The 15,571-nt window shown below is 35.2% G+C and overlaps 2 protein-coding genes and 1 pseudogene across 6 annotated transcripts in view; 1 reads left to right on the top strand and 2 right to left on the bottom strand.

Annotated features, from left to right (window-relative positions):
- Positions 1-1,162: 1,162 nt before the first annotated feature.
- On the top strand, positions 1,163-2,210 carry LOC127805992 (uncharacterized; annotated as a pseudogene).
- Positions 2,211-3,015: 805 nt separating this feature from the next.
- LOC127805949 (uncharacterized) lies at positions 3,016-4,370 on the bottom strand. The gene is made up of 2 exons (XM_052342841.1): positions 4,058-4,370; positions 3,016-4,010 (listed from the first exon to the last, which is right to left on the bottom strand). The coding sequence occupies exons 1-2, from the start codon at positions 4,368-4,370 to the stop codon at positions 3,016-3,018; spliced, it is 1,308 nt and encodes a 435-aa protein (XP_052198801.1).
- Positions 4,371-8,637: 4,267 nt separating this feature from the next.
- Positions 8,638-15,571, bottom strand: part of LOC127810284 (structural maintenance of chromosomes protein 3) — a 108,236-nt gene continuing 101,302 nt past the window's right edge. For all 5 annotated transcript variants that reach the window (XM_052349671.1, XM_052349685.1, XM_052349677.1 and 2 more), the window contains 2 exons: positions 9,200-9,391; positions 8,638-8,891 (listed from right to left, as the gene is read on the bottom strand). In XM_052349671.1, the coding sequence (XP_052205631.1) occupies positions 9,201-9,391 (191 nt within the window). In that variant the 3' untranslated portion in view covers positions 8,638-8,891; position 9,200. The remainder of the gene's footprint in view (positions 8,892-9,199; positions 9,392-15,571) is intronic.

The raw sequence follows: 15,571 nt of genomic DNA, 5'->3' as shown, positions 1-15,571 counted from the left end.
TTTATGTTATGGGTAGGACGAACCCAAATTTAAGTTCTATCAAACCCTTTTCTTTTCTCTCTATGTGTTCTATATTTGATGAAACCCAAATTTTAGTTCCATCATACCATTTTTCTTCTTCTTCTTCTTCTTCTATTTTTCTCTTTATTCATTGCTTGAATTCATCACACACTGGTAATGAACCTATCTAGATTTATTGTGCAATTTGCTGTGATGAACCCAGATGGGTTCATTGCACACCTAAGGAAACCCACTGGGTCCATCGCTGGCTTTGGCAAAAAAACCCAGTGGGTTCCGTCCGGTGTTGGTTGCTTTCCTTAATTTTAATTTTAAATTTTTTTATTTTTCAATCAGAGAAGAGAGAAGAGAAATTTTTTCATTTTATTTATTTATTTAACAGCAAGGGTGGTTATTGCTATTTTTCAAATGTCAGGATATTTCTTGTAATTTCACCAAACCTTAGGGGGTGTTATTTATAATTTATTCTTATTTTTAATTAATTTATAATAATAGAATTGTGTATATAATTGTTTAACATTAATTAGAGTATCATAGCCATTTTTTTGGTATATAAATTTATTTTTTTGACTGAAAAATAATGTGAGAAATTTACTCTGAAATAAAGTGAGATGGGCTCTTGAAAATCAATTAAAATGGTTAATTCTTTTTAAAATGATAAGTTAATATCTTGACTTATGTAACACGATTATAATATTCAATCATCATATAAAAACATGATACATTTACATAAATTGTATAGGAAAGATTTTCCAATTAAGAATAATGATACGGCCGGAATATTTTTGTAATTATAAATCAGTTTGATTGGGTGTATTCCCCCCTCCCCCACATAAGTATGGTTATTAATTAATTAGTTATATAAATTTTGTATTTATATGTCTCATTACTTTGAATATATAGATAGTGGAGCAATAGTAACTGATGCAATGCCCACATACAACAGCAACAGGTTTGCACAGATCCAATGAGAAATTCCCGTTCCTTAATTATGTTGGTGGAAACTAATAAGTCATTAACCTCAATCTTCTCAACTTAATTCTAACTGTCCAAAGAGTAGAAGTGTTCATACAAATATAGGAACACACACACACACACACACACACATATATATTATATGCATCTGTTTTCTTATTTAAAAATTATGGAAACTTTGGCTGTTTGGGATGTCTCTGAACTTGGTATCCAAATTCCAAAACTAAGGGACAAAGTGGCAGCCTGTGCAGAAGAACACTTTGTGGGAGATGGTGGCACAACAAAAGGGATCATTGAGCACAACACGGTGACTGATTGGCATGGTTTGCTTAGCATCCACATGCCTGCAGCTTACTATAACTCTTTTATCATTAAGGGTGTCTTATTCAAGTTGGAATGGAGTTAAGATGCACGCTAATCGCGATCTTGTCACGGGTTTCTCAAGAACACCCTCGAGCTTAAGCTATCATCCCTGCCTAGCTATAAACTGTCACTAGCTAACTTCCAAGTTTAATTCTGACGAATCCTCTCTATGTAGCAGGAAGTGTGTATAATTTACTTGTGAAAACTGAAAATTCATTTTCCGGGGTGTTGTCATCTCTGATTGGCAAGGAGTCACCACGCCTAAGGGTGAAAACTACAAATACTCAGTTCAAAGCTGGGATTCAAGCAGGCATGACATGGTCAGTCACTAAGTGCATGCAGGATAGATGTGATGTTTTGATTAACATATCTAACACCATTGGCCTGCCCTTTTCCTCTTTGGCTTGTGCAGATCGTAGTCCCTTACAATCACACTGAATTCATCGACATCTTGACGTCTTTGGTGAACAAAAATGTTACCCCAATGAGTTGCATTGACGACGCAGTCAGAAGGATACTGAGGGTCAAGTTCAGCATGGGCCTCTTTGAGAACCACCTCTTGGAAGATTTCAGCATGGTTCATCAACTTGGAAGCCAATTTAGTACTAAGCCACATGGTTGTATATTGCCCTTGGTACGCAGCAGGTAAAGCATTGATGTTGTCCATTGAATTAATACAGGCTCGCAGGGACTTGGAAACAGAAGTTGTAGGGAAGTCCCTTGTGCTCTTGAAGAATGGGAACCATGCAGATGATCCCTTGCTTCCTCTGCCCAAAAAGACTTCCAGGATCCTAGTTGCTGGAACCCATGCTAATGATTTGGGCTATCAGTGTGGTGGTTGGACCATTGATTAGCAAGGAGTTAGTGGCAACAACCAAATAAATTCACCCTTTTAACTTTTACCTTTATTTATTGTGGCATCCTCAACTTTGTTTGATTCCAATTTGCACCCCTAAACCAACCAATATGGCATAAATTCACCCCTTAACTTTCATCTTTTATTATTGTGGTACCCTCAATTTTACTTGCTTCCAATTGTACCCTTGAACCAATCAATTTTATGTCATATGAGCACTTGATTAGTTTTGGAGCTGCAATTGATAATCATGCACTACTAATAACTTGAGATCCTTTGTCTTGAGATTTGAATCGACTTAACAATTTATTATTGTTGAAATATAAAAAATAGAAAAAGGTATTGCAATCGACTTAACAATTTATTATTGTTGAAATATAAAAAATAGAAGAAGGTATTGCAGAAGCAATGGTAAAATCTCAATGTTATGTTAGACAAAGAGATAGAAAAAAGAAAAATGTGAGAAGAAGAAAACCAGAATTTGGAGAAAAAATAACTTCTTCTGAATGAAATGAAAACTTACATTAAAACTCATACATCTACAAAGGATAGAAATGAAGTCCTATTTATATAGGACTTGAATACATAGCATTAACCAAATAAAATTGAAAAGCTATAAATAAAACTTTAAATGTAGGATGTTTTGCATTCCAAAATGAATTCCAAACTTCAGTTTGCATTCTAAAAATAAATGTCAAACTTCAGTTACAAATGGAAAATATAATAGAAAATATAATAATGGAGACATAAATGAAAAAATAGAAAATTAAACAAACTTTAATTAAAGAAAAATATCACAAATCTCAACACTCCTCCTTGAGATTTTTCTTTGTCAAACCCAACTTGTTGCGTAAAAATTCAAATTGACCACACGGTAAAGCTTTTGTGATGATGTCAGCAAGCTGAAATTCTGAATTGCAATGAGTGAGCTTGATCTTGCCTTCTTTCTCTGCTTCCCTCAACAAATGAAACTTGACTTTAATGTGTTTTGTTTTACCATGTTGTACCGGATTGGAGGCTATAGCAATAGCAGATTTGTTATCAGAAAACAATTCTGTAGGCTCATTTTGTTCATATCCTAAATCACTAAGCAATTTGCGAAGCCATATTGCTTGATTTGCAGCACCTGCTGCTGAAATATATTCAACTTCAACGATGGATTGAACCACAACTTCCTGCTTCTTTGAGTTCCAAGAGAAAACCCCAGTGCCAAGAGAAAAAATATAACTAGAACTGCTTTTAGAATAATCAACACAACTAGCCCAATCACTATCAGCATATCCAATCAATTTCAAGTCACCAATGGACTCAAACCAAATTCCAAAATCAAGAGAATTCATATATCTTGAGAGCATACTTGCAGCAAACATTAAATCCGGCTTGGATGCCGTCAAATATAGCAAACTTCCTACCAAACTTCTAAAACTTGTAGGATTGGAGAGTTTCTCACCATTCAAAAAGAATGCATTATCAACCATATTGACCCTTGCTATCTCCACTCCTTGTGGGTCATAAATAGTACAAATACCATCTTTGAAAATCACAGAAAATTTGCTATGCATCAACTGAGCAATACTAAGCAAGTTTTGAGATAATCTCAGAACAAATAAAACATTAGAGATTTTCTTTTCACCTTGCTTAGTATGCATGATGACATTACCTTTACCTTCAGCTAGTATCGTCTCTCCATGTCCAAGGACCACCTTTGTCCTTATAGAATTGTCAATCTGGCTAAAAAGACTAATATTTTTAGCCATGTGGGTTGTGCAGCCGCTGTCAATAAGCCATGAATTTATATCTGTTTCAACAACATGAGAAGCCATAAACAAGAAAACAGTTTCTTACTTTTGATCATCTGCATGATTAGCTTGCTGTGGGGGCTGTTGGGATGATTGGTTTTGCTTGGCACGACAAAACTTTTCAGTATGACCATTTTTATCACAATAATCACAATGGTAGAATTGCTTGTTTTTGTACTAGCAATTTTCCTCAACATGATTGGTCTTTTTGCAGAAACGGCAAGGAGGAAATTTTCCCCTCCTTGATACTCCTTCTTTTCCCTTGCTCCCCTGATCTTCGATTGCCTTACTATCATCCCTTGCAACAGATTTCTTGCCTTTGAATTTGGCATTAAAGGCACCTTCAACATGATCTTCATTACGGATTGCATCCCTTTGCTCTTGGGCTTGTAATTTGCTGATTAACTCAGCTATAGAGAGAGTAGTCAAGTCACAAGACTCCTCTATGGCTGAGAGTAGTCAAGTCAAAGAAGCCTAAGGCTTTATCTTGTATTCATGCTGCTTTATCAGATCCTATTTTTGCAAGGATTATTGATTGTGACACAGCCAAGAAAGCTTGGGATAAGTTGAAAGAGGAGTTTGAATGAAGCACAGGGGTGAAGGCTGTTAAATTAATAACTCTCAAAAGAGAGTTTGAGATGCTGAAGATGAAGGATTCAGACACTGTGAAGGAGTACACTACCAAAGTGATGACTATTGTGAACCAAATCAGATTAGCTGGTGAAGATTTTCCAGATCAAAGGGTTGTGGAAAATCTTCACCAGCTAATCTGATTTGGTTCACAATAGTCATCACTTTGGTAGTGTACTCCTTCACAGTGTCTGAATCCTTCATCTTCAGCATCTCAAACTCTCTTTTGAGAGTTATTAATTTAACAGCCTTCACCCCTGTGCTTCCTTCAAACTCCTCTTTCAACTTATCCCAAGCTTTCTTGGCTGTGTCACAATCAATAATCCTTGCAAAAATAGGATCTGATAAAGCAGCATGAATACAAGATAAAGCCTTAGGCTTCTTTGACTTCTCCTCCTCATGTTGTCTTATTTGATTCAAGGTTGGATTTGCTCCCAATGGTGGAGGATCAGCATCATTCAAAATAGATGCCCAAAGGCCAAGTGCTTTGAGATAGGATTGCATTTTAACAACCCAAAATTGGTAGTTGTCACCATTAAATTGTGGAGGGGTGGAAACACCAAAATTAGAAAACATGCTGTAAAGTATAAAACTGGAATTCTCTTCTCTCAAACAAAATCACAGCTCTTTAGGCTCTGATACCACTGTTGAAATATAAAAAATAGAAGAAGGTATTGCAGAAGCAATGGTAAAATCTCAATGTTATGTTAGACAAAGAGATAGAAAAAAGAAAAATGTGAGAAGAAGAAAACCAGAATTTGGAGAAAAAATAACTTCTTCTTAATGAAATGAAAGCTTACATTAAAACTCACATCTACAAAGGATAGAAATGAAGTCCTATTTATATAGGACTTGAATACATAGCATTAACCAAATAAAACTGAAAAGCTATAAATAAACTTTAAATGTAGGATGTTTTGCATTCCAAAATGAATGCCAAACTTCAGTTTGCATTCCAAAAATGAATATCAAACTTCAGTTACAAATGGAAAATATAATAGAAAATATAATAATGGAGACATAAATGAAAAAACAGAAAATTAAACCAACTTTAATTAAATAAAAATATCACAAATCTCAACAATTATCAATGTTAATGGGAACATAATTCAAACTTTTGATACCATCTTCGTTCCGGTTTTGAAGCTTCGCAATCTAATTCAGTTAAATAATACTACTTCTGCTTTTGCTCCATCTTGCAACGAAGATGACGATGGCAATCAATATGCTGTGATTGGACTGGAAATTGGGTTGAGGATTTGCCCGATTCTACTGGTTTTAGTGGGTGGATTGGTATTACAAAAAGATTTTGTTTAAAAAGAAATAAAAGGAAAAAGAGAAATTAGATTTACCTCTTCTTTTGGTTTTGAATTTTTTAATACAAATAAAATACACATCATCAACATTAATAACCCATTACTCTCTACAAAGTAAGTGCATATCACGCGTTGTGAGCTATGCTAGCCAATAGTATGAGTAATGTTATTTATTTAGACGTGACACCAAGGGCGGATTTAAACGTGAGCAAAAATTAAAATTTTAAGATAAAAGCCTAGTCCAAATCCAGTTCAGCCCACCCCCAACCCAACCTAGCCCACCCTAAAATGCTGGATCCGCCCCTGCTTTTCATTGGATAATTAAAAGGTGTCATCTAGACTGGAGATCATCTCTAATCTAGATGAATAGCATTATTCTAACCGTATATATGGCATGAAATTGGCTTAGCTCAGGGTGCAATTGAGATCAAGCAAAGTTGAGGGTGGCACAATAATAGAAGGTTAAATTTGAGGAATGAATTTATGCTATATTAATTAGTTTAGGAGTATAACTAGAACCAAACAAAATTGAGTGTGCGACAATTAAAAAAAAAATAAAAGTGAGTTTGAGGGGTGAATTTATGCACATGTCCTCAAACAAGCTCTAAATATAATCATGATATATTTGTCTAAATTCATCTAGTGAGATCATCACGATACTCTCGACATGTTTTATTTATTGAACCATCATTATCATGTGTGTGTTAATTAGTGGACAGGAACCACCATATTTGAATGCTAGCTATTTTAATTAGTTGTGGTTGACCAAAGTACAGAAATTGTGTGACATAGGGTTTGTTAAGGTCCAGCAACTTGTCGTATGCAATCGTCCCCCCATATAATGAAACTGCTGGAGACAACTTGAAGTTGGCGATTCCAGAGCCAGCTTCAAATTATTATTACAATAGTTGTGGGATAACTTTTCTTTTACTTTTACTTTGTGTCATTCCCTTTTGTATATACAATATATTCATCTCTTGTTAACTGATCACTAGAAATAATTTGACACAAATATATTCATCTTTTGTTATCAATGACATATTTGTAATGTTATATTTGTTTCTAAGTTTGTGATTCACTTGGTCTCAATGTTCATGCTTCTTGTCACTACTTGTGGTCAATAATGTTTTGGCTGCATTATTATTACATCCTTCTTAACCTAATTGGATCCACCTATAAATTATTTTCTTTGATTTAAAGATTGATATTGATTTAAGGTTGGGTGGTTGGGGGTACTTCATAACTTATTTTCATCCTTAATTTTATCCAAAATCCATTTGAACTAACAACATTTCTAATTGTATTACAACATTATACTAATCACTTTTTATTTATTTATTATTATATTTAACTGACTAATAAATCTCCAAAGATTATCCATGACTAACAAGCTAAATTGAATGGTTAACTGACATTACTATTTTTTTTTGTGTTTTATTCGAAAGACTAAAAACTCTCTACTTCAACAAACCTTTTTTTCATAATTGTTCATAAATTCCACTAATTTTATGTTTTAAGTTGATGCAGAACTAGTAATTTGTTAAATAATAATTTCATAATAGCAACTTCGTAATTTTTCATCATTCTCCCTTAGTTTAGAACGAAACAAAAGCATTTTTTCAAATTTTGATTTTTAACCATAAAATAACCAAAATCTTGTGTTTAGGGTTTTTAATTTTTCACTTACATACAATGTTTGTAATAAAAGATAACGAATTAAGAAATTTCATAAATCGCTCGTCAAGTTTGCTTAAATTACACCGACTATTTTTATGTTGTAGCACATACCTACCAATAATTAAGGAGAGTTTAAAAACTTTCAAAATACTCATTGCTCTTATTTTCTTCTAAAATCACACAAAAAAAGCTATCAAACATTAAGAAGAAATTATAAAATAGCATGATTGCCGATGATCAATGATGAATTTCTTCCCCAAAGCCAACCCTTGCTTAGAGAGAGAGAGTTGTAGAAACATCCATGATTGCCACCAATTAAGAGTTCTCTAAAAACCCTAATCAATCATGATAAGGGCTTGCTTCTCTAGAAATCCTCGATGCAATTGCAAATGACTCCCCCAAAAAAAAGAAAAAAAAGAAAAGAAAGGAAAGGGAGATGAAGTGTGGGAGAGGAGAGAGAGAGAGAGAGGAGCAGAGAGAAAAGGTAAAAAACAATTTAAATATAGAAGCAAAATCATCAATTTACTCAATGCAGGAAAATAAGTGAATGATACTTTTAAAAGTACAAGGGTGGTGATTGGTGTAACTTGAACAAACAAACTTTAATGAGAGTAATGTTTGAAATTTACTCTAATGAACTTAATGATCACATTAACTACAGCCTATCTAGATTTATGAGATAGAAGAAACACATTAAATTAAAAAAATCAAGTGAAACCATTCATTGCAGTATCATCTTGCCAAGAATGAGAGTTTTCAGATAAAATTTTTTTTGAAAAAAAACCAACAATATTCGCATAACCGCATTTGGGCAAGTGCTTGATCAAAACAATAAACGTTCTTGACAAGCGCGTTTATTGTTTAAAAAAAAAAAATTAAGCTCAGTAACAATAATAAATCGATAATTATTTTCAACCCAATATTGTTTGAAATGATTTGTCCTGTTAAACTTGAGCAACAGGGTATAATTTATTAGAGAGAGAGAGAGAGAGAGAGAGAGAGAGAGATTTAATCGATTTTTGATGTTATATTGATCCCATCTGCTCCAGACAATAATCATGATCCATCACAACTGTCTACAGTCTACTTATGTTCAAAGAAAGAAAATACAACATGAAATGCATCATATTGGACCAGCCTATAAAGATTAAGAGATACCAAGGAAAATGAAGTTCAACCGATTCAAGCATCTAAACAATGCCTCCCCAGGATTTGTACAGCATGGGATATAAGCTTCCTATCAGTCCAAGGCCTTCACTGCACCACAAGAAAATGCAAGTTTAAGAGCTAGAAGTATGTAACATATTCATAATTAAGAGCAAAACATGGTGAATTTACATCAATAACCAACATAGTAGCCAACCCAAAGTGAGATTTAAGGCTCGATATGATGTTGCAACCAACTTGTTGGTTATATAAGAACACGAGGGAAGGGTCAAATATTGAACCAGTTCACTGCTACAGTCTTCTTAAGAGTGATATCTCATATCGTTATGTTCAAATCTCTAACTGAATGGAAAACAATGAATAATATAGTGAAATAGACAAATCCAAGGTGCTACTACCTCACTCGGCATTGTGAGACTGATCGTGCTCAATAAAGTCCAGAGCTTCTTCTTTGGTGACAACATCAACATGGCTTACCCTGTTTTTGTGTGTTACCCCATATATCTTGTCTGCAACTTTCACAAGCTCTGGCCTGAATGTTGTAGTGATGAACTGTGTATTTGCCATGTCTGCCATTCGACGAATCATATCTAAAAAGAAAAGGTTACGGTTCTACAACCAGTATATGGAAAGGGACAAATGATAAATTGTTTGTATACAAATATATGTATTTCACCATGACCAGAAGACACATCTCTATGTAAAGAACCATAACAAAAAATGGCATGACCGCCACTTTCTTGTCGCACTCTGCCCATGTATACCACACGCCAAATAACATCTTATAAGTGATTCGTGATATATGACAACATTATCCATAATTTAGAAAGCAATGATACTTCCATAAGAATAGAAAACAAAATGAAGGACCTGTCAGACAAGTCTGCTCACACAGAATGTGTAGAATCAAACTAATTGAAGACATTTGTTAACATATATTTTCTTAGAAAAACATGACCAAAATAAACATGAAAATGATGGGTGTCAGTTGACGTACAAAACCCAGAGTGAACCAAGAAGCAGCATTCTATTAAAAAAGTATGTAACTCGCATCTAGACCACAATATTGCAGATAGAACTAGGATACTGCCAATGGGAAGCAAAATAAATTACTTGTATCCATTTTTATATGGACATAGAAACATTTATTTTCCTGACTTTCTCTTTTCCTTCCACAAATTCTAGTTCCAAATGTAAAGTAAAGGAGTAATACTCAACACAGCTACACCTTTTCTCAACTAACTGGGTGGACATTTTCCTCATGGACCATGCTATAGGTACATCATTGTGTACACCTTAGGCTACACAATGCATCACATATGACAAAAATACCCCTCATGCCTCATCGGCTTGTGTCACTGCACCTCATTGCCTTGGCTGAGGGATATTTTAGTCATTCATCTCACCGTCTCACGCCGTCTCACCACCTCACGCTGCCTCACCTCACTGCCTTGGGTGAGGGGCATTTTAGATATTTTAGCATCATTGTGACGAAAAAGTTACTACTTCTATGGAAACAACCTCTTTGGACAAAAAGAAGAGAGACAACAAGAAGGCTGCATGCAATACGACCCTCACTCAACAATTGTAAAGCGGGGAGTTTCATGCATTGGGGATACCCTTTGGTCATAAACCACACGAAGCATATTTCCTTATATCTATTGGTCATATCAACACCAGTATTTCCATCCTTATGTTGAGTAGGGTCTAGGATGCAAAACTGCTTGATTTAGCTACTTATCCCATGCTAACTACCCCTTTCAATTCTATTTTGGTTTTATCAAGACTGTATTTCAAACATTCAGCTCTAGGTTTACTCGTTTTAATAACTCACGCTTCTTTCTAAGCTTCCTCTTCAATTTTCTGATCTATCATTTCCCCTTTTATTCATCAACGAAAACAGTATTGAAAGGACTAATATGAATAACGATAATATTAATATCCATACAAACATCAAAAGCCAAATTTATGCGGGCAAATTAAAGACTGAGCTTCTTATGGCCAATATACTTTAAAAAGGGCCAAATAAGCCATTGTACTTTAAGAGTTGAGGCCAAATTGGCCATAATACTTTAAAAAGGCACCCTACAACTATGTGAGGTTCTTCGGATCTGAATTTGAGGTTCGATTTGGGTGTTTGCGACTATGTGGGGTTATTTTCATTGGGAAAAGAGTTAATATTGTTAATAGAATTAAAATGTTATTGGACAGCGTTAAGAAAACATCTACTATAATGGCTAACATGGTCCTGGTTCTAAAAGTGTAGCAGCTTATTTGGCACTTTGTAATTCTATTGTTAATAGAATTAAAATGCTATTGGACAGCTTTAAGAAAACATCTACTATAATGGCTAACATGGCCCTGGTTCTAAAAGTGTAGTAGCTTATTTGGCACTTTGTAATGTACAGTGCAAATTTGGCACTTTACCCTTTAACTTAATATATGTGTGTGTGAATATAACATATCTAACTTATGAAAATTAATAAAAGATGATTTCTATAAATTCATGTATCTTTTCTTGGAATATATCATTGCTTTTTAGGTAGGGGAATTAACTCCTCTTTTCTAAAAATGAAACTTTGATCCTCAACAAGAGTTATGCTTGTTGAAAGTGTTGTGGGTTTAATCCTCAATAGGATTTCCCTACCCAACAACAAATTCTCAGCAGGTCCACGCCTTCATTCACTAAGTTAAAACATACCCGCATACACCACTGTGTGAATAAGTAGGCAAAGAACTCCATTGCAACATGACCTTTGTGGATTCAAACCAGGATGTTAGATGTGGAACAACACTTGATGTCGTGAATCAAGAAGAAAAATCAAGAATTGCCATAAATCAAGGAAGTAAGATTTGCCACAAATCAAGGAAGGAAAATTTGCCACAAATCAAGGAATAGCTGTAAATTAGCATGTAATTAGCAGTCAACGATTAGCTGTCAATTAGCATGTAATTAGCAGTCAATTAAGCATGTAATTAGATGTAATTAGCTATAATTTAGGCCTTATTTATTATATTGCTTATTATAAATTTCAATATAGGGAAACAAGACCTAACATAGAGTTCTACTCCTAAAAGAAGGGCTTACTCTCTTTTATATCTTGTTCAACATCTCTCTTTTTTGTCTTGTTCAACATGGTATCAAAGCTTTAGGGAACTCTTTGTAGGCAACCGTCCTCCGGCCTTCATTGCCGATTATCCTCCTAACCTCTAGCCTTCATTGCTGCAACCGCACCTACTAATCCGTAGCTCTTTCTTAGTCTTTCTTTAGCCTTGTTTCTCCGTTCAATCAAGATGTCTACTCAAACTAGTGAGATTAGCTCTTGTGATACAAGAGAAACAACAGCACCCCCAGGGATCCTACCTTTTGGAGAATTGCAATAGATTCATGTAGCCTACAGATTGGACGGAAAAAATTACCTCAAATGGTCTCAACTTATTTGAACCGTTTTAAAAGGAAAAAGGAAACATAAGTCACATCACGAGGATCGAACCAACGAAGGAAAATCCAGCCTATGTAGCATGCGATGAAGTTGATTCCATGATCATTGCATGGCTGTGGAGTTTCATGGCACCTGAAATAAGTGACACTTGTATGTTTCTACCCACAACCAAGGAAGTTTGGGTGTCTATTCAACAAACCTATTCGAAAGTTAATGATGCAGCCCAGATTTATGAATTTAAGACAAAAATCACTGCTGTAAAACAAGAAAACAAGTCTGTCACAAAATATGCCAATCTCCTAAAAGGACTTTGGCAAGAAATAGATCACTATCAGGTTACTGAGATGAAAAACAGTGATGATGCAGCTACACTGAAAACCTTTATAAAGAAAGACAAAACTTATGATTTTCTAGCAGGACTTAATGGGGCAAAAGAATAGAAAGAATTCAACTAGAAGGAGATTGAAAGGTTGAGGCAAACCATCTATCTTAGATAACTACTCCTTGATACATTCAGGTAAACCTCCTATTTCTTATGCTTTAAATGCCTTTGATACTTATTGTCTAGATTCTTGGGTCATTGATTCTGGCACCACTGATCATATGACTCTTTTCTCTCAATCCTTTCACTCATATGCTCTCTATTCTAGCCATAGAAAAATAGCTAGTGCTGATGGTTCATTAATCACAGTAGTTGGCATAGGAGAAATTACAATCAGCCCTACTCTCACTCTTAAAAATGTATTTCATGTGCCTAAATTGTCCACCAATCTCCTTTTAGTATCTAAATTGTCTTCTGATGTCAACTGCAAAGTTATTTTTCTACCTTCTTGTTGCTTATTTCAAAACCAAGTCTTAGGATTGATGATTGGACATGCTAAGGAACGGGATAGATTATACTACCTTGACAAATCTGAGAAACAAACTGCTCCCAAATGGAACCAGCCCCTAACCTACCTCTCAGAACAGTTTCAGCCCCACAAGGACACTATTTGGCTACATCATTACAGGCTAGGATATCCTGCTTTCTCCACATTCAAGATTATGTTCCCTTCTTTGTTTACAAATCTAGATATTAGCAAATTTCATTGTGGCATTTGTGAATTTGCCAAGCACAAGTGTGCTGCTTTTCCTCCTAGTAATAACAGAAGCCCTTTTCCTTTTGATTTAATTCATAGTGATATTTGGGATCCATCAACTATTCCAAATATTTCTAGTGCACGTTGGTTTGTCACATTCATTGATGTACACAGGTTACATGGATCTTTCTCCTTAAATCTAAATATGAAGTGAGTGACATCCTCCAAAATTTTTTCTCTATGATCCAAACTCAATTCGGGGTTCAAATCAAATGGTTAGGTCTGATAATGCCTGGGATTATTTTAACTAGACTCTTTCCACCTATTTCCATCAAAGCGGTATTATTCATGAGTCTTCTTCTGTTTATACCCCATAACAAAATGGCCTTGCAGAAAGAAACAACGGTCACCTTCTAGATACCGCTAGGGCCTTGTTGTTTCACCATAATATGCCTGAACACTTTTGAGGGGAAGCAGTCCTTACAACAACTTACATCATCAATCGCCTGCCATCCCGCATGTTAAATTTTCAAACTCCAACGGCCATGTTATCTCACTTCTATCCGGGTCTTTCTTCCACATCTCCGCTCAGTCTTAAGAGTCTTTGGATGTATTTCTTTTGTTCATGTTCACAACCATAATAGAGGGAAATTGGATCCTCGAGCAGGTAAATGCGTCTTTGTGGGCTATCCTTCTAACCAGAAAAAATACAAATGCCATTCCCCCTCCCACTAAAAGGTTTCTAATCACTGTCGATGTTACCTTAATTAAGCATGAATCTTATTTTTCTCAACCTTACCTTAATTAAGCATGAATCCTATTTTTCTCAACCTACCCATAGCCCTAAGGAAAGGAACCCGAGAGTGTACAAAATATCCTTTATATCCATTATCTCATTTTTTATCCTTTCAAAGGTGCTCTCCAACTCATAAAAGCTTTCTTGCAAACATTCATACAATATCCATTCCTACCACATTATTAGAGGCTTTAAAGTGTAAAAAGTGGAAGAATGCTATGAGTGTTGAAATGCAGGCCCTAGAGAAGAACAATACTTGGGAAATTGTGGATTTGCCAAAAGAAAGAAATCGGCAGGCTGCAAATGGATTTTCACAGTCAAATATAAAGCAGATAGGTCACTTGAAAGGTACAAAACTTAATTGGTAGCTAAGGGATGATACACCCAAACATATAGAATTGACTATCAGGAAACTTTTACTTCGGTAGCCAAAATGAACATGGTAAGAAATTTTTTTTTCCATAACAACTATTTTTTATTAGCCTTAACAACAATTCGATGTGAAGAATGCTTTCTTACACAAAGACCTTGAGGAGGAGATCTACATGGATATACTTCCAAGATTCAGTAAAAACAGACATGGAACTAAAGTCTGCAAACTCAAGAAGACACTATATCGCCTGAAATAGTCACTTAGAACTTGGTTTAAGAGACTTTCCAAGGTGATGCAAACCATGGGGTATAAACTAAGCCAAGGGGACCACACTTTATTCCTAAAACACTCAAGTTCAGGTTTAGTTACAGTCCTTATTGTCTATATTGATGATATTATAGTGACAAGAACGATGAAAAGGAGACACAGAACTTGGGGAGATGTTTGGTTATGGAATTTGAAATCAAGGAACTAGGGAATTTAAAATATTTCCTAGGTATTGAAGTGGCACGATCCAGGCATGGGATATTCATATCTCAACACAAGTATGTTCTTGACATTTTGAGGGGGACATGGAAATTTCCTTGTTAATCAGCGAGCATCTTGATTGATACTGATTGATACTAATCACAAACTAGGAGAAGCAGAGGGAGACAAGGATACTGACAAGGAAGCCTATCAAAGATTAGTTGGCAAGTTGATTTATCTATGTCACACAAGGTCGGACATAATGTGCAGTGAGCATAGTAAGTCAGTTTATGCACAAACCCAAGGAGCTTCACCTACAAGCAGTCCATAGAATTCTGAACTACCTTAAAGGTACCCTCGAAAAGGGAATTTTGTTCAAAAAGGGAGCTAAACTTACCCTGGAGGCCTATACCGATGTAGATTATGCAAGTTCAATGGTTGATGGGAGGTCTATCACAGGGTATTGCACTTTCTTGGGAGGAAATCTAGTTACTTAGATGAATAAAAAGCAGAAAGCAGACTGTTATGGCTAGGTCGAGTGTAGAATTGGAATTTTGGGCAATGGCACAAGATATATGTGAGTTGCTATGGTTGAAAATTATTGTTGAAGA

Source organism: Diospyros lotus, chromosome 1 (genome assembly GCF_014633365.1).
Source record: "Diospyros lotus cultivar Yz01 chromosome 1, ASM1463336v1, whole genome shotgun sequence".
In the NCBI taxonomy this organism is placed as follows: domain Eukaryota; kingdom Viridiplantae; phylum Streptophyta; class Magnoliopsida; order Ericales; family Ebenaceae; genus Diospyros; species Diospyros lotus.
The sequence above is the reverse complement of the archived record's forward strand: the minus strand, read 5'-3'. Positions and strand labels throughout refer to the sequence as shown.